General features: G+C 37.7%; 1 protein-coding gene across 1 annotated transcript in view; it reads left to right on the forward strand.

The window, feature by feature from the left end:
• LOC109927845 (protein furry homolog-like) overlaps positions 1-20,973 on the forward strand; it is a 291,518-nt gene that overhangs the window by 254,488 nt on the left and 16,057 nt on the right. The window contains exon 23 of the mRNA XM_048599687.1: positions 11,403-11,471. Within this exon, the coding sequence (XP_048455644.1) occupies positions 11,403-11,471 (69 nt within the window). The remainder of the gene's footprint in view (positions 1-11,402; positions 11,472-20,973) is intronic.

The following is a 20,973-nucleotide window of genomic DNA, read 5'->3' on the forward strand; positions in this document are numbered from 1 at the left end:
TACATTTATCAAAATGTTGTGAAGAAGTACTCCACTTTTTAGAATGCAAATTAATGTGATTATACAGTGGAATGAAAACTTAGAATTATCTAAAACCTGAGAAGCAGTATTCTTAGTTTTATTTATATATTTTGTTCTGTCTGTACTAAGAAAAAAACTAGATGATGTTTCCATTTTTCCATAACCCCAATCCAAAGGAAGCATCAATTGAAAATGGCGCTTTTATCTTTTGCCCTGATAGTGGCGTTCCTCTTTGGGATCATAGGAGTTCAGAATTACTGTTGTCGTGGGTCAAATGGAAAGTGTGTGGTAACAGTTGAGTAAAGAGCCAAAGCATTTGTCCTGAGTGAATGTAAATGCCAGAAAAATAACCAACTTGCCCAAAAACATGGTGGAGGGAAGGCGCTGGCCTAGTGGTATTATTGCTGGACTGTTAATCCAGAGACCCAGATAAGGTTCCCAGGACCTGGGTTCAAATTCCGCAGACGGTGGAATTTGAATTCGTTAAATATCTGGAATTAAGAATCTAATGATGACAGTGAATCCATCGTCGATTGTTGGAAAAACCCATCTGGTTCACTGATGTCCTTTAGGGAAGGAAACTGCCATCCTTACCTGGTCTGGCCCATATGTGACTCCAGACCCACAGCAATGTAGTTGACTCTCAACTGCCCGCTGGGCAATTAGGGATGAGCAATAAATGCTGCCTAGCCAGTGATGCTCTCATCCCGTGAATGAATAAAGAAAAATAATGTTTAGACCAGGACATAGGGGAGATGGTGATGCAGTGGCAGTGTCACTGGTCTACTTATCCAGAACACCTACCTATTGTTCTGGTGATGAGAATTTGAATATCACCATGGCAGATTGTGAAATTTGATTTCAATGAAAAATAATTTGGATTAACAGCTAACCTAATGATGACCGTGCAACTATTAACAATTGTTGTAAAAACCCATCTGATTCATTATTGTCCTTTAGGAACAGTACCAGGTACAATATTATGTAGCATCTTATGTATCAAGGTGACTAAGTTGGATAATGCATAAAAACGGGTCTGTGAATAGCTATGCATGATTCAGTGCTCCTGTAAAAAGAAACACAGGCTTGCACATTAGAACAGTTTTTGTTCAGACAGCACTAACTGCATCCTGTTCACTGATAGCTCACATCTGCAGATCTAAAATTTCCAAACATCACATAAAACTAGCCTGTACCTTTTAAAAAGAAGATCCGTTGTTGTTGAAGCAGGTGCTGAGAATTGTACATGAAGGTAATCTGTTCTCAGAAACAGTGAGAAATCATAGCATGTGGGAGACAGCAGTTTTGGATGTTCCATTGAAGTTCTTGACGGAGGAGAAGTGATCTGCAGGGGCTAAGAGGTCCTCCAGATACTGGTCAAAAAGTAATTAGAGCAGATGGCCAAAACAGAGGTCATTACAAGGAAGCAAGCCCCAAGAACCCGACTGTAATGCTGAAAGTTCAAAAATCTCATGTGTATAGTCGAGGTCAGTGAATATGTCTTCAAATGTCATATTCACTCAATAACTGAATTATCAGCTTCATGCACCACTCAATGTACTATGTCTGCCGGGGGCAGGACTCGTCCTTGTCATCATTCTCACTGTTACATGCCACACACCCGCATCTTCCAGGTTGCAAACACCACCAATAATTTGATCACAAAACCTACATCACCCAAACAGATGGTACAACACTAACTGACACATTTTGATCTCTATCCAGACAAGATGATATACATCTTAAGCAGCAGAACCTATGCTGCAGGGGACATGTACACCTGCATGTCCTAGCCACTGTGGAAGTGGTGGTGCTAATTCCATTTACACATTTGTGGACCCAATCATGCTGAAGCTAATTTTGCCATCTCCATTGCAGCACAAGCACAATCACTTAACTTGTAGGGAAAGTTTAGACAGTTTATAACAGTATGTGAATTAGTGTGCAAAGGAGCTTGTATTGTCACAGTGATCCAGTGATCTTTCCAACACCAGCCATTCGCCCAGGGGAGTGGCACTGCTTCCTTGGAGCACAACCCAACTGTCCTTGACTTGATTATGACATGATTTTAGTATTATATATTTTAGTGTTATGTTCTTGTGTCCTGCTGATGCACAGTAGATACAGGGCATTGAAAGATACACTTTCATAAGAAGTCTGAACATTTGCGTCTGAAGGAACTTACTGGTATTACTGAATCTAAGATCATCCCTTCAGGCAGAAAGAGCCCATTCGGCCCATTGAGCATACAAAGAGCATCCCACTCCACTGTATGGAGTTTTTACCATGGCCAATCCACCTAATCTGCACATCTTTGGTTTCCTCTGGGCGTTCTGGATTCCTCCCACAGTCCAATGTAGATACCAAGAGAATGTGCAAACTCCGCATACACCGTCACCCAATGCTGAAATTAAATCTGCGTCCGTGGTACTGGAAGGCAGCAGTGCCAGCCATTGAGCCACCGTGCCACCTTAGCTGGGGCAGGCCTGAATTGATTGCATTTATACAGGAGAACCAATTGAAATATGCATATCAGGAAAGAGGCCTGTGGCAAATGGCTAATTTATTAAAACTAGACAAAACAGTGTGAAAGTACTGCACATTAAGAATAAAATAAGGAATGCAATAAGTTAAATTATACAAAGCTCTTGGACATCTGCTCTTTGTGTGGTTTCTCCAGTTTAAGTTCATACACATGCTGAAGAAAATCCAGTCTCTAAACAGGGTGCAAGTGAAATATCAATCCTAGATGTATCAGCAATCGGGATGGCTCCAAAAATTAGTAATTTAATTCATGTGCCTGGAGGGCACATGAATTAAGCTTTTAAATGATGAGAGGATTGGATGCAATCCAGTTTTGCTGCATTATTTCAAATGGACAGGGTTGATGGAATTCAAGGTCATTCTTCCGATAAAACCTATATGCGAACTGTTCGCTGAGTTGCCAGGGAATATTTCTTTGCAGAGTCACTACAAGCTGCCAAGATATGGTGAAAGGAAGTTGCTTCAGTACTTTGAAGAAAACTTTGACACGGAACGAGTCATATTAAAACAAACGGGAACTGCTAATGGCTCTGCAGTGAACCTGATAATCCACAGTAAATACACCTTAGTTTCCCATCACCTCAAGTTCATTCTAAAGTTTCCACACTATCCCCCTCAACTGGCACCTTGATTGTGGCAGACTTCCATCCCATTTTTAAAAAATAGTTTCTAATCAACCTATTGAGAGATGTTATTACATATCTCTGGAGCAAGTGAGACTTGAACTCAGGCCCTGGCTCAAAGGTAGGGACACTGCCACTGCACCACCAAAGCCTCCTTACATCTCATTCAATAATGGTTTCCACCTCAGGCATTGCCTGCTGAGATCCAGGAGCCCCACAATGACAATGCAGTTTCTGCTGCTTTTGCACCAGAAGGAGATGACAGTGAACTGGGAATGTTCTCGATTAGGTCCCTGTTGTTTCGTACTCACTCAACCGGTTTAAATATAACAGCTTCACACTGAACATCTGGGAAGTGACAACAAAAAATTGCAGATTGGTTTGAGAGTAATATTGCTGTAATGGAATTTCTGATTAAAGCCAAGCTTAATTACAAAGAAGATCCAAGTAAAACAACTTTGAATAGTCAAAGAGACACTTAAACCCAAAAGTTCAATAAATTGTTCGGCAGTGCCCCCGTGACTGGTTGTAAATTTGTCAGAATATCCAGATACCCTTTTACACAGGGAATGCTAGGGGCTTGTATGAAGAGATCAAAAGGGTAAGCAATCTATCATCAACGTAAACAGCTCAATTCAAATCAAAGATAGTGAACCCATCACAGATTCCAATAAACAGTTTGAGAGATAGATGGAACTTGACCTTGAGTTGTTCTGTAGGAAGTACACATGCACTGTGAAAACACTAGACATCATAGAAAGCTTGTCTGTCTTGTTAGAGTTGGATATCAACCAACTGTAAAGGAACTTAACAAAGCTACCGACTCGCTTGCATTAGGCAAAGCTGCATATAATGTTAGGCTACCTGAGCTCATCAAGCACAGAAACCCCCACTCCTGTATCATCTGCCCAGATTTTGCTATTTCTGCTGCAGTGAAGGGCCTATGCCCTAGGATATGGTGGTGATGGTCAATTAAACATCTGACTGGATTGGGGAACCTAGTATATCAGTGCAAAGTCAAGGCTGAAGCCAGAAGCACAGACAATTCAACCTTCTCATGAGATTCACAGTTTTACAGATGGCAGTCTTCAACAACATTCCCTTTAAAGCTGCTTGGCCACCGGGAGGTTCTGAGCACGCTGAATTAACCAAGGCATTAGAAAAAACAGAAATTGCCGGAAAAGCTCAGTAGGTCTGGCAATACCTGTGGAGAGAGATCAAAGTTAGTGTTTCAGGTCAAGTGACCCTTCCTCAGAAGTTCTGATGCTGCCAGACCTGCTGAGCTTTTCCGGCAATTTCTGTTTTTGTTTCTGATTTGCAGCATCTGCAGTCCTTTCGATTTTTATTTAGCCAAGGCATTGGCTTCAGCTTCCAGCGGCTGTTGCCATGCATGGACCTTGGAAGTCCAGAAATTATTTCGAGGGAATGGTGGTCTTCAGCCAATTTGATTCGCTCTGTATGATATCAAGAAGTGGTAGATGACAATGAATGCTGCAAGCAAGCTGCTGCAGACAACTACAAAACTGGCATCTCCCTGGCAATATTGAAAGTTGCCCAGGGACATCCTGTCGATAAAAAATAGGACAAATCCAGCCTGACCAATTACTATCTATTAATCCACTGTGATCATTAAGAAAGTGATAGCAGGTACTACTGGCAGTGTTTGCCCAGGAGAAACATTCAGTTTGGTTTCACCATGGCCATTCAGCTCCTGACTGTGATATCGTCTTGGTCAAAATGGCTGCCCAAAATATATGGACAAAAGAGTTCAACTCCAGAGGTGAGGTGAGAGTGACTGCCCTTGAAGTCAAGGCAGCATTTGACTTAGCGTGGCTTCAGGAAGCCCAAGGCAAAACTGGAATGGGTGAGAAATAGCCAACGCAAAAGACGATGGTTGTGGCTGTTAGAGGCAAATAATCTCATTCAAGGGATCTCTTTGCAAGAATTCCCCAGGTTAATTAGTGTCCTCAAGCCAACTGTCTTCAGCTGCTTCATCATGCCTTCCCTCCATAATGTTAGAAATGGAGATGTTCGTTGATGACTGCATCACTTTCAGCATCAGCACCACATATTGCAAGTCAGGAAAATGCGTGGATACTCTCCGCTTTGGTTCCAACAACACTCCAGAAGTTTCACACTATGCAGGATCAAGCAGCTCATTAGATTGGCACCCTATCTATCATGTTAACATTTACTCCTTCACCAGTGACTCAGTAGTAGAAGTATATACCATGTATGAGATGCACCAATTCACAAAGACATTTTTGACATTACCTTCCAAACCAGCAGCCTCTACTGCTTAGAAGGGCAAAAGTATCTGGTGCATGGAAATGTCACATGCACATTCCTCTCCAAGCCACACATCATCCTGACTTTGAATAGGTCCAAATCCTGCAAATTCTGTCTTCCTAACAGCACTGTGGATTTAACTACTAAAGTTGTAATTAAAGAAGGCAGCTCATTAACACTTTCTCAAGGGCAGTGAAGGATGGGCAGTAAGTCCTGGCATGACCAATGGTATGCACATCCAATGAAAGAATAAAAAAAAGTGAGATACAAAGATTTTGACCGCAAAGTATATTTTCCTGCTGAGCATCATTAGAAAAGTATTTTCCCTTTTGCACTTATTATTCTGTAAATGCAGGCTGAGTGCCTCTGCTCTGAATTCTAATGAGGTTTCAAAAGTGGCAGGTCCATAGTTGGTAAGATCTTCACAATCCACCAGTTTCTAAAGAAATGCAGTGAACAAGCAGACCACTGGCTCCTTGAATGCATTGCATTGTCCGACCGCTGCATGAAGTAGTTAAATATGTACACAATTTCCTTTCGAAACCATGGAAGTTCAGTTTCCTTATTGCATTATGGATCTTTGAGTTTTCGCTGAATGAACAATTCTAATTAGCATTCCAGCTGTGACTCTTATAATAGATTATGAGGTACTCTGTCAGTTCCTAGCATTTATGCTTCATCCATCTGGCTATGCATCCCAAAATGTAATAAGCTTTCCTAACTGCTGCTGCATACTGTTTTGTTGATTTCAGTGCAAAATACACCAGTCCCCCCAGGGCACTGTTGTTTTATTGTTTCCAGTTGTGAGCCATATACTTTGTAGAAAATTTCTAATCAGCCTCTTCAGAGGTGTTATTACACCCCTCTAGAACAGGTGGAACTTGAACCAGATCTCCTGGCTATTCAGTTTATATTTTTGCTGTTAACTTTCCCGGCTCAATACCTTATCTTTGTCCACATTATTATGTCATTGTCTTTCAATTATATTGCTTTTCAAACCAACCTGATCCATTTGTATTTATATTCTGTTATAGTCAGCTGAGGCGGGGTAAATCAGCTCATTTATTTTTAACCTACTCATTGGCCAAAAGAAAAATGTGTTCTTTTTAAAATGAAGCTATACCGCTAATAAAAATGTAGTCACCCAGTGTTTTGTGAAAGTTATTGAGCTAATTACAAGTTTTCTTGAATGAAAGAAAATGCAACCTTATCATATAATAACCTGAGAAGAAATAAAGACACAACATCAAGCGCATGTACACAGGCCTAACGTTAAAAAGGCCTAGTGTCCAGTAGAAAAGGAAAATGAAATGACCATGAAGTTTGCAGTAGAGTGGCATTGAGGACTACAATTTTAACCTGAGACTACAGATGTTTGATGTTTTGTATCCTCAGCAATAACAAATATTTCAGTTGTCCTTTAATTTCTGTATCTTGATGTGTCTTTTTAATCAGCTCTCTTACTTTTTGAGAGACTAAGAGGGAGCACTTTGTCCAACTCGTTCCAGTCACAAATCCATCTTCCCAGCTCTGCTAAAAGCAATCCCAGGTGTACATCAAAATGGGAGATGAAGGTTTCTTCACACCTGGCTGGCTGAACAAGTTTCAGTACATCTTGATAAAAATGTTTGTTTTAGTTTGGACAATTTTATTTATTCCACGTTGGTTTCGCAAAGCTTGGACAGCTGATTGTTGTAGCCATTTTAAGTTAGTGTATTTTCTTTTCACCGACCCAAAACGTCAACTTTCCTACTCCGATGCTGCCTGGCCTGCTGTGTTCCTCCAGCTCCACACTGTGTTATCTTTGGTTCCCTTTTCTTAGGAAGACATACTGGCATTGGAAGGAGTCCAGTAAAGCTTCATCCAGTTATGGAGGGACTGTCTTATGAGGAGAGGTTGAGTAGGTTGTAGCCTGGTCCTGAGCTCTGATCAATTAGCTTTACAAGATTCCCAGATGTCAGATGTGGATTGACCCTCAAATAGCCATCCCCAATCTACATCCCTGCCTAATATTGTGATAGTAAGCTTCCCCCCTACTTTGGTTCTCACCCGAGGAATCTCTTATATTTATTCATGAGTAATGTAAAACTTTCAGAATTACAGTCACTGTTCCAAAAGTGCCATTTACAAATTATAATCTGTTGTAGAATTTAAATTCTTAAGCAGTTATCTTTCTGTTAAAATCATTTAAGAATATTTTGTCACTTTTCTCTATATTTACTTGTGTTGCACAGGAGCTTGCCTGAATGTGCTGATTTCTGTTTGTTATTACTGTACAGCACAATATATGGAGTGCTTCATATCTTTGTCACAGGGAGAATTAAGTATTCTTGTGATATGATCAGCAATTTCCTTAGGGGGTTCTCTGAGGTGTCTTTTGTGAATATAACTGATTGCGGTCATAAAATCTGAGAGAGAGAGAGTCTGGTGCATTTAGTAAAAACTAACCTAGGGAGCCAGAGTTTTGAATGTCTAAGATTTATGTTGATGTTCCAGTTGAAGTCCAGTCAAACTGAAATAAAATTGGATAGCTGTTTCCATTTGGAACTACTGAATTTGTGTGCTTCCAGTGAATACATAACTATGAATGCTCTATCAAATATTTATTGCAAGCCTCATTAATATACTCATGTACAGGTACATATGTAAAGAAAGACAGATATTTTTCTGTGCCTTTGCATACATACAATTATCTGCACCCAGCCTGTGCAGGTCAGGTGAGATTATTCGATATGCAGTTGTTTGGCCAAGCATACATAAGTATAACATTAGTTTCAACATGAAGTATATGGGCTTCTCAATGTGGCACTTGTTACGTATGCTGCTTACAGTTACCATCAAGAAATAGTGAGCCAAGAGCTTGATTAAGATGCGTAGATGATTCTGAAATCCACATTTATTATCAATATTTAAATCCCCAAATTATATTAACAACCAGCATTCCCCCCAAAAAAAATGACAAAACTTCAGTTTGGCGTATTGTAGTACTGTATTTGGCATACTTCAGCTTTAAATATTTGTTTAAATATTTGACTTATTCAGTGATGAGAACAAGAGGATCTACTTCATTTTACAAGCATCTTCTATTGTAAACTCTGTGTTATAAATATAATTAAATTGGGTCACGTAGAAGACATAATAAGATTTATAAATGGAACTTAGAATTCATTCACTGATTGAATTAGATGCTGCAATCTCTGGAGTACTCTTTCCATTATTGTACAAGCCATCAACTTTGATTTACTGATTCTGGTGCACTTTTTAAATTGATTAAATGAAGGATTGGCTTTCTGTTTTATCACTAAAATACAGATTTTTGGAATGAGATATTTTGGAAAGTGGTCATTACTGACTTTTTATATGCACAATATTGGTTTCTAATGGGCAAAATGGCATCTGTGGTTAACAAGAACACGCTATATATGCTCTGTAAACCCGTATTTTTAGAATGCATCGACTGTCTTCAATTTGTATCTGCCAAATGATTATATTTTAGTGAATCTTGGTTCAAAAATGAACTTTCTGCAGGAGATTTTCACAGCAGCCTAGAAGTCAATCATTTGAAACTTTTGGAGTAATTTTGAATTCTGGAAATTTAAAGGAAGGTTGGGAACTTGGATACATTATTAATCTAATTGAGTTGTTTAAAGTGTTAAAGGGATTAGAAACCGAGTAGAAACTGAGGAGATCTATCCTGTGGGGGGTTTAATCTATCCTGTGGGGGTGACACAATTTTCAAATTGAAATTTGTCATTTTAGAAATAAGACCAGGAAGTACTTTTACACAATATGGGTAAGGGAAATTCACCAATTTCCTGCCCCAAAAATTTGTGGATGCAGTATCAGTTTAAAATTTCAAAACTCGTATGGACAATTTTTAATTATGTAAAGGTATAAGCAGATATGGATCGAAGGTGGGAAAATGGAGTAAAATACAAACACACAAATTAGGAGCAGGAGTAGGCCACTCATCCCTTGACCTGGCTCTTCTCTGGACCTTCTGGTCCAAATCCCATATGCTTTATTGATTATGTTCTCAATGTATCTTGCCACTTTCAAAGATCAATGCACAGGCATCCATTGTCTTTGTGTCCCAGTGCACTCTTTAGAACTATATTGTAAAGTCTTTGTTATCTCTCTGTATGTCTCCAGCTGAAATAAATCATCTCACATTTATAACACTTATTTCTGTTGCTTTGACACCATGACAAAGAAATCGGCTGTATATCTGATGTACAGTAAATGGTACCCAAATTGGAAAGCTACCAGGTCTGGGGATTTTGATATCTTTCCTATTACAACAACATGAAATTGGTGAATGCCCATCTATCTTCCCCTTAAAGAGAAAAGAATATTGCCATCATTAGCTAGAATTGAGATTTTATAATTGGAATTTTGCATGTTCAATTATTGTACAGTTCTGTCCACCCAGTTATTTGAATGTACAAAGATACATTGTGACCTAAGTTGTTAATGCTATCTTCTGCAGCTAAAGATGATGTTCAAAGTTAGTTTCATACAGTTTTCAAATAAATTCTGAGAAATAGGTTCCCAGGAGCCAAACCCAGTATTTATGCTATCAAATCTTTTTCTGTTGTCTATAGTCTTAGTTCACCAAGCAACCTCAGTTTTCCTTATTTCAAACATTTGTTCTTCATGGCACTGTTGTTGGAGCTGCGCTCATCCAGGCAGGTACAGAGTTGGTGCCTTGCAGATGGCAAAATGGCTGTGGGTAATTTGTGTGGCTAGTGATGTTAAGTTTCTTGTTAATAGCAACATGTTCATGGTGGTGTAATTAAGCGATAGTAATGAATTTTAATGTCCAGATGAGATGGTTAGAGTCTGTCATTAGACATGGTTATTACTAGTCTTTTTTGTTGTTATTTGCCACTGACCAACCCAAGCCTGAATCTTGTCAAGGTCTGCTGCGTGCTAATACAAACTGCTTCATTTTTGAAGGGTTTGCAAGTTGACTGAGCATAGAATCACATCATCATACAGCACAGAAGAGGCCCTTTGGCCCATTGAATCTGTGCATCAAGCATTGTGCAATCATCAGCAAATATCTCCAGTTCTGACCTTATGATGGAAGGAAAGTTATTGATGAGCCAGTTGATGATGTTTGGGCCTAGAATGCTGTCCAAGTAACTACTGCAGTGATGTTCTGAGGCTAACCTGATTATGCTCCTAGAACCACAACAGTCCTCCTTTGTGCTAGGTTTTACTCCAAGTTACTGATTCCCATTGTCTTCAATTCACACTTTCATTGCTGATTGAGAGTAAACTGTTACATTGTTAAATGTATGGATTGGATTTGTCCTGTTTTTGGTGGAAAGGACATACTTTGACAATGCCAGTGTTGTAGCTGAACTGGAATACTTGGCTCTGTACAAAACCAATTCTGGAGTAAAAGAATTCAGTACCACAGCCAGAATGTTGTCAGGAACCATAGTTTTCATATTATCCAGTGCATTCAACTGTTTCTTGATATTGTATAGAGTGAATTTAACTGGCTGAAATCTGGCATCCAAACTAGTGGGAATCTCAAGGCTGAGATGGATCATTCACATGGTACATTTGGCTTGTCATTTGCACTTTCTTGGACTCCGTACCATAATTCCCATTCCCTCTAATTTTTCCTGCCACACCGAGCAGCAGCTTTTGGAAGCGGAAGCTATGCATTGACACCTCCTGGTGGCTGTGCAATCACATAGCTTATAAGGAAAGTTCAGTACAAACTTGGAGATTTCTTTGGGGTTGATGGACATACTATTTATGTAGTGCATTGGTTTTGCTGTAAGAATAAGATCTGGGGATGGTTATCTGTGATTTATGTATAAAATACTATATATATGACATTGTCATTGTTTTTATGCTGATTAAACTATTTCCTTAAAAATATGATTGAATGTTCTTTCAATGCAGTGGTTGGAGAACTGTAAAAGAACATTCGGCACAGTTGATGCTCTCCAGAGAACAAATAGAGAAGCACAAGTGAGTGATCTTTGTTTCTATTTTTTTGCAACACTACACCACCCCTACACTTCATTTTTCTGCTTTGCTTGAATAGAAAAAGCCTTAGGAGAAAGTGAAAGAAGGATCATTAATGTACTTATCTGTTTTCAAAATGTAATTCTCCATCTCAGCAACTTGTATTATTCTGGGAACTGAGTAATACAAATAAGTTATTTCTCTCGAGCGTGATGTTTACACATCCAGCTAATTGCACCAGAATGTCTCCTATATTTCAAAAACCTTTATCACATTCTTTATCAAAGATGGAGAGCATGGGAAGACAAACATTGGACTATCCTCACGGAACTATGTACTGAAGGTCATAAGTGTGAGGTTTGAATCCTGCAATATCACTATTTATAAATACTAGTCTAAACTAATCTTTACATTATTTATGATTGCCTGCTTTCAGATTATTTATCACCTTTTAATGTTGCTCCATATTCATGTGAGTAAATAAATTTGCTTTAAGATCATGTTAGTCAAACAAAAGAGGCTCCATATGAACTATCTTGGGTTATTTTGTATTCTAAAATAAATAGGTATTAATGGTCATTCTTCCAGTGACTGTCCTGAATGAACAAAAACAAAGTTGCTGAAAAAGCTCAGCAAGTCTGGCTGCATCTGTGAAGGAGAAAATAGTTAACTTTTAGGGTCCGGTAACCCTTTCTCAGAGCACAAGTTCTGAGGAAGGGTCACCGGACCCGAAACGTTAACTCTGTTTTCTCCTTCACAGATGCAGCCAGACCTGCTGAGCTTTTCCAGCAACTTTGTTTTTGTTCCTGATTTACAGCATCCGCAGTTCTTTCGGTCTTTGTTCCTGTCTGGAATGATCTGTTTATCTGTCAACTAACTAATTAGCAAAACAAACTGATTCAATTACTCTGTTTCATTTTTTATCATTGTACAGCACTGTAAATGAAGAAACAACCAATAGAAAATTAGGGTGTAAACAGTGTTGTATTTACCCTTCCTTTGCTGTGAACAGGATGACTATTGCACATTTGTTTTTAAACTACATATTGGGCAGATCCTGCACTTCCAGAGTGTGTTCACATTCTTGCACACTATCAATTTTGATGAAGTATAAATCATGCAGAGTGCCTGCGTTGACCGATGAGTACCTGAAATGTGAAAAAAAGACAGGGCTCAAGTTAGAAACAAAGTAGGAAAAAAGGTTATAGTTGGATTTGTTTAGTGCTAACAGATATTTGCAAAGTAGTTTCTAAATTTTGAGTATGAAAATAGTATTTGATTAGATCAGATGAACTTCATTACAACTCTCTGACGTTTCTTCCACTTGAATTAACAAAACGTTTGAAGGTTTGAAGTTCTCGGAAACACTTTCTGAGGAAAGTCGAGAAAAAGAGGAATTGCGCAGGAATTTCTACAAAAAAATCTGAATGGAGTTCAGGCTGTTATGATGAGGCTGAACCAGGAGGGTAGGTTTGAGTGCAATGCGTTTATTCCTGCTGAAATATGCTACTTGATGTTCCAAAACTGGACAACTACCAGGATATGAATTGTCTGGGAAGCAAGTTTCACGGAGCCAATGAGTAGTCAATGTGTTGATAACTAGGCTCATTCACAATAATTCGTTTAGAATATCAATTCCCACGTGTTACTTGACACTACTGTGACAAATTTAAAAAGGTAATTAGCCATGTAGAGCATAGTACTCTTCTGTCCTTCAAATCATCTTTTTCTTTACCACATGAAAGTTTGCCAACAATATTTGAGAATTGAGTTGGATGATCACACTATGTTGCGAGACACAGATGCTGTTGATCATATCATCGAGCACCTGCATTAACTATTCCAGTGTCATTCATGCAGATTTTCAACACTCTTCATGACTCCTCAGATACTAAAGCAGTTCACATTCAAATGCAACCAGACTTAGATAATATTCAAGCTTGGACTGACAATAGCAAGTAAGTTTAACTCTTACACAAGTGCCAGGCAATGAACATCTCCAACGAAAGATGATCTAGTACACTTCGACATTCAATAGCATTATCATTACACAATCACCCACTATCAATATCCTGACCATTACTCTTGACCAAAATTGAAACAGACCAGCCATTTCAATAATGTGGGAACAAAAGAAAGTCAGAAACTAGAAATCCTGCAGCAAGTATTTCACCTCTCACATCTCTCCTCTCGCCTCTCCAAAGCCTATTCACCATCTACAAAGCAAAAGTCAGGAGTGGGGAGGAATACTGTCCATTTGTCTGGATGTGTGGATCTCGTACAACACCCAAGAGACTTGATACCATCCAACACACTATACCCGACCTTCCAGAATCACTCCCTTCCCCCAGTGATGCACAGTGGCAGCAGTATGCACAAAGTCAGGATGCACTGCAACAACTTGCCAAGGATCATTTGACAGCACTTTCCAAATCCAAGACCATCCAGAAGGACAAGAGCAGTGGGTGCATGGACATACCACTTGCTTGTCCTGCTTCAAGTCACACAGCATCCTAACCTGAATCTATATCACTGTGACAGGGTCAAAGTTCTTAACCTCCCTTCCTAACAGCATTTTGGGTGTTCCAGTGCCCCAAAGGCTGCAGCATTTTCAAGGAGGTGGTGTGCCACTACATTCTCAAAGGCAATTAGGGATGGGTGATAAATACTGGCCTGGCCAGCAATGTCCATTCCCATGAACGAATTGAAATAAAAGCCAATGGCTCCTGACTACATTCCAGCAATAGTGCTGAAGACATGGCAAAATTAGCCATGCCACTGGCTTAACTGTTCTAATACAGCTACAATACTAGTTTCTAGACAGCAATGTGAAAAATTACCCAGATATACCATATTTGCAAAAAGTCCCCAATTCCCTTGCCCAATCAGACCACTCTCAGTCATCAGTGAAATGCTGGAAGATGCCGTCAACAGTGCTATGAAGTGGCACTCACCTAGCAATAACTTGTTCACTACATTTGTTCCAGCCCTTCTGTCAGGGCCACTCAGCTCCTCACATCAATACAGCCTTTGTTCAAATCTGGACTAATGAGCTGAACTCCAGTGATGAAGTGAGAGTGCCATTGCCATAAGACATTTGACTGAGTGTGGCATCAAGGAGCCTTGTAATAAAAGCAAAATATTACAAATGCTGGCAATCTGAAATAAAAACAGAAAATACTTGAGGAACCCATCAGGTCTGGCAACACCTGTGTTGAAGGAAACAGTGTTTCAAGTCCAATGTGACTCCTCTTCAGATCTCGAAGGTTGTGGTCTTTGGAGATTATCATCCCAACCCTAGGACATCTCTGCAGGAGTTTTTCAGAGTGGTATCCTAGGTACAGCCATCTTCAACTGTTTCATCAATAGCCTATCCATCATAAGGTGAGAAATGGCAATGTTCATTGATGGTTGCACGGTGTACAGCACCATTTGTGACACCTCCAATACTAGAGCAAGACGTGGACAACATTCAGATTTGGGCTGATACATGGCAAGTAACATTGGCATCAACAACTACCTCCAACAAAGAGTATCTAACCCCCACCCTGAATATATTCTACACCCTTGGTGTTGGTAAAGAGGACTTCTGCAGGTTTAATTCAATTTTTTAGATATGTATATACAATTATACACAAATTTGGTAAAGCAGTGGTCTCAGCACCAGGCTCTGGGGGAACCTCACTCCATACTTGACTCCAGTTCAAAAAATAATATTATCATTACTTAGTTTCCTGTCGCTCTGCCAACCACACATCCATGCCTTTTATTCCATGAGCTGAAACCGCCAAGCCTTTCATATGCCACCTTTTTGGATGACACTTTGCAATTCATATATACTACATCAAATACATTAGCCCCATCACAATTAATTATTACCTATCAAAAGCTCAATCAAGTTAGCTGGATACAATTTGCATTTTATGTATCCCTGGTGATGTTCTTTAATTAATCTACACTTGTCCATGAACAGAATTTTCATTGAGGTGGGATCAGGGGATGAGGGGCAATGCTAATGGCAGCTATCTAATTAAGGTAAGTTAAAAGACAACTAAGGCTAATTACCAGACATTGACTAGGATATTCCACTTGTTAGCAGCTGTAGTATCGGAAGCATTCCAGCTACCCCAGTTTGCTTCCCAGCATGAAAACTGAAGTCTCCACTCCAGGCATACCCTGAAGTACACCTCTTGTCTGTATGATCTCAGTCACAGTCACAGGCTGCCTTATAGGTGAATTCCCTTTCCACTAAGGTCACCTGCAGGCTGTGGTCAGTTCTTACACTAGACTTCAAAGACGCTTAGGGGATGTCTTAAGATGGAAGCAGCCTCTTTATGATGCTTGAATACCTCATTTGACATTCTCACTTTGATAACTTATCTGTCATTCTTAACTGAAAGGCAACTAGCCCTCTGGCAGCTAATTGAACAATTCATGGAGGAATATTACCAGTGCATCCACTATAGGTACTTCCATTTAAAAGGCATCTAGATGGGCACATGAATAGGAAGGTATAGAGGGATATGAGCTAAATGCTGGCAAACGGCACTAGATCAGTTTAGAATATCTGGTCACCATGGATGAATTGGACTGAAAGGTCTGTTAGCTGTATGACCGTAGGACTCTTAATATCCTAGGGTGCACTCATCAGGCCCAGGTTCTTAGTTGCTTTGGTTCATTTCCCATTATGAGTTATCTTGATAGTCTTCTTATCCAGTGGCAAGAAAGGACTTATGAATGCAGTGAAAACTCCAACCCTCTTACCCTACGTTCTCCTGCCATTTTTATTTGGGTATGTGAAATTTCTTAAGGTGCCTGAAAAGTGTAATTTGATGTGGTCAGCTCTACTGAATGAGACTACTGAAGGAGCTGAACTCAAGTTCTTTCCTATTATAATTCTGAGAGGTTTTAACCTAATCGCCTACATTTATCAAAGCATTAATGAGAATAAATAAAGATAGAATCTTTGGGAGAGGCGATCGGGTAGTGATAATGTCACGAGGCTAGTAATCCAGATCCGCAGGCTAATATTCTGGCCACGTGGGTTCATATCTTACCGTAGCAGATGGTACAAATTTGGAATAAAATCACCATGAATGACAAATAAATCTAACGCAAACTGTGTAAGCGTTGTTGATTGTTGTGAGAAAAATACCTTGTTTACAAACACCTTCCTTTGGCAGTTATAGCAAATTCTTTTCCACTTTACAGCACAAAGTTATCATAGTTGAATTAAAATATAGTCCACTAGAAAATGAATAAGCCAATCATCAAAGGTTTGCTTGTTTGAAATTAAAGGAGTTTTATTGAAATTTAGTTCAGTGTGTACGCTGAAGTCCTTCATTGTCTTTAAAAGCTGATAAAGTCACAAGTGAACATTTCATCTTGCATCATGTGAAATTATCTTACAAGTGTGAAATCAAATGGAAATACTGATTTCTTGAGCTGACTCATTTACACTGATTTCAGTGTGTTTAGATAAGTATCTTCATCAGGTGTTAGCACTAACACTTGAAGAGGACTGAGGCTGTGAAAGCTTGTGTTTTCAAATAAACCTGTTAGACTGTAACCTGGTGTCGTGTGATTTTTGTCCACCCCAGTCCAACACCGGCACCTCCACCTCCACCTCCACATCATTTAGATAAGTATGTAATTTTCATTGCAAATGACTTTGTGCATTCCAAATGGGTCTTCTCAAAGATTGCCTTATGACCATGTGACCACTGCAGCCGTGTGTCTTCCTTTGTAAAAAAAGAAACACATATTACCCCTTGAAAGGACTGTGGTATACCAGTCAGATGATGTAAGATAAAATTCCCTCGTCAGTGTTTGCCACTATCATAACAATGTAAGCTTTGTGACAGATTCCATTATCAGTTTATTTATTATTAAATTATTTTTATTCAATAAGTGAATAACTAAAATATAAAAATAAGCAATTTTTAAACAACTACTTCAAAAATGTTTGTTAAATTTGATTAAAAATACATTAAATATCGCACATTCCTTTGTAAAAAGTTAAATTATTTATATGAGAATGAATACTGGCTTCTGGCATCTCTTCTATCTTTCTGTAAAGTGTTTTGTATTAAGTAAGTTTGTTGCTTTGTTTGATGTGTGTGAATAATGTAAGGTTAATGTTATTTCTACTAATGATCCTGTGCAAATCTTTCTCATCCTACACTATGGTGAAGCTTATCTTGTCAGTTAATGACTTCACAGTTCCATCAGTTGGCTTGCTCAACCATTTCAGAGTTCAAAAAGTAGTGAAGAGTAAATTTGTGTGACAAGAGTTACTTGTAGGCCAGACTGACTGACATCAACAGAGGGAATCGTGGGCTGTTTGAAGGAAACTGAAGATGCCTATTCAGAAATAATGAGTCTAAAGAGCTCTAACTGATTGCTTCCTCTTTAGGTGGCAATTATGGCAATAAAAAAATGATTACGAAAAATGTAATTTGCAAAATATTTTAGTTATAGATGTCAGTGCCATTTTCCTTCAGAATAATATTTGATGCAAGGAGTTCATGAACTGAAAAGCAGTTGTAAAAGCTACCATTTAAATTACCTCAATGTTAAGTTTTAATCTAATTATGTCAACTACCAGAACTTTACTAAAGACTGAATAACTTGTTTACTGGAAAGGGAAAAACCATACAGCCAGATCTTGAGACAAGAGGACATTTTTGTAGTGTACTGATATATCCAGAGCTGACTACAGCCCTCAGTGAACATAGACCAGTTATGTTTTACAGGCCGTGTTTGTTGAAAAGTCCAAAATTTCATTGTAACCGATACATTGCCAGAGATAGTTTAATGTTGCCCTGGTGAGCTGCTTAGTGTTTAAACTGGAATTGGCATATTGCTGTTGTATTTTCATATGCCTTGAAAGTTTGCAGTTTGCACAATTCAAGTTGTGAATAGTGCAATGTAGGGAATGCAAATGTATTTTTAACTAATAGATTATTTCCTGTTTTTCTTCTGGTAGCTAGGGTGTCTGTGGATAAAAGATACAGAGGACGTAAAATATGTAATGCATTCAGGAGAATCTTCTAGGCTAGCTGTAGTAAGCTCAACAAGAGAGAGGGCATTTACTGATTTAGGAATAAAGCTGAGTATGAGAAAACCTAAAATAATTTAAAATAAGATTTTGCAAACTTGGCAACAACAGGTTTTCTATTGAGCAATGTAAATCTCTGCTAAACTAATTCACAGCCCTGTTGCAAACTGTTTCATGTGAAACTATTTAAAGTCACGTTTAAATTAAAACAGGCTTAATGAAATGACTTGGACATTATGAATTTTCATGTGAAAATGCATCGTCTAACCATTGTTAGGGATTTGGGTTCAATCTGTAGCATAGGTTAGTTTGTAAATTGGTTCTGAAAATACTGGGACATCTTTGATCTTGTGTGAGGTTTAACTGTCACTAATTCTTGATCTCTTTCTCTTTCTTTGTTTTGTGACTTCATCTTCTTGCTTAGCAAATGGAAGTTCTAGCAGTAAGTGATGGTTCTTGTCTTTTAGACATATTAACCATTTTGGAATCGCAAACTGACCTGTGTTTGCTGCATTTACATTTGTAACCCTGCAATGTGTCTGACGCCATTCATATATCTGTGTAGATATTGTGCAGCTGCCAAAGAATGCTATGTGTTGCTTCCATGCTGCTTTTATGATGACAGTTATACAACATGTTTATAGCCTACCACAAAAATATTTACAAAAGAAAAGGATAATTTTGTTTCATTGGCCAACTATAATGAAGTACTGAATGCTGAAGTAAATTACATTGTAAGTATCAAATTTTGGTTCTACAGATGATATGTATAACCACAACCAATATGTTAATTGACTAAGCTACATTGATCTAAGGCATAAGTGGTACTGACGGCATACTTTAAAAATTAAAGTTGATGACACAAATGAAAAGTTAATGTCGATATTAAAGTTTTTTTATAATAATCACTTCCTTTCAGGAAAGTCCTTTTAGGATACTAAAATTGTAGCTTGTCCCGAATTATTAAGTATTCTAAAAAATTTTAAATATATTAAAAAACTTAAAATAGGCCTTTTCTATCAAACAATTCAAACCATGAACATTTGTTACATAGTTTCAAATTTAAATACAGTATAATTGAGATATATGAAGTATTGCCTTTTCATTTTAATCAGTGACCAATATATTGAAATACACAAAGTTCAGATGAGCTCAAAGGAGCCACATTTGGATGATAATTTGTGTTCTAACATCAGATTTAGGAATTCTTAATTTTAGATGGAAAATGGAGGATAATTATAGCAACATTGTTTTCTTACTTTAAATATAGAATGCTATATTTTCCCTTACCCATACAATAACTAGTTTAAATTTACAGTGAAATAAATCATTTAAAATCTTAGACACTATTTATAGTATATAAAACTTCAAATCTTTACATTAATTTTAAAAATCTTGAATGGAGAATATTTAGTGAATCATACTATTTTCAGTTTATATTATACAATGGTTTATGTACCAACAAATATTTACAAAATTTCCTACATATTAACAGAAGCTATTCCATATGAACAAATTATATTGTGACATTAGGTATGTACAACTGTTTATTCTTGAATTTGGTACCTAATCTCTTGCTTTGGTTTTTTGTTGAAGCAGTAATTCTGAAGATCTATTATATATCTGGTTTTAAATTTTATCATAAAATATAACAAATTAAATGGGAATGAAACCAAACTAAATACTTCAATAATTGTAAGAGTGAAATAGCCAAAAGGGTTTTATTTGGCCATTTTGTTTTTTTAAGTAGACAGTTAACATTTTAGCAACTAAAGTCAAGAATATATATAATATTTTGTATTTGTTTTTCATATGTTTATGAATGTTGAACTTTAATATAATGATTTTGATTTTTACATCACAGTATTCCTTCACAATATTTCCTGTCGCCTGTTGCCCCAACTCTGAATGCCTAAATGTTTTCGAATAATTCATCCCTTTTACAATTGGTATGATTTTCCATGCTGTTTGTCAATTTTTATGTTGACCCAATGTTTTAAATCATTAAATATACTTTATAAATGGAAGGGCACATTCCTTTAATTTAAACATGGTAACCAATTGAACAGTATGCTATGCCAGTGTATTGTAAACTTAGTTTTTCTTTAAAAAGTGCCAAGTTATATTCAAACTATTGTTGATTAATTGGTCTAACTTTTGCTAAACAATTAATACCACATTTAATAACTTTTTTAAATTTTAAGATCTACTACATTAATAATCAGAGAAATGGTGATGCTCATGATGAATGTAATTTTGTACAAGATAATTCCTATCTTGAAGATCTAATGTAACAAGTATATGCACTTTATAATAAATTAATTAAGTGTTGACAGCTAAACATTGTGCATTAGTGATGGACTGAAAGTCAACTTATTAATCAGCTTGAATACATTTCAGATATTGTCAAGATAAGAAATTCTGTAACTCTGGTTGTACAAAGTA

Source organism: Rhincodon typus, chromosome 1 (genome assembly GCF_021869965.1).
Source record: "Rhincodon typus isolate 14 chromosome 1, sRhiTyp1.1, whole genome shotgun sequence".
Lineage (NCBI taxonomy): Eukaryota > Metazoa > Chordata > Chondrichthyes > Orectolobiformes > Rhincodontidae > Rhincodon > Rhincodon typus.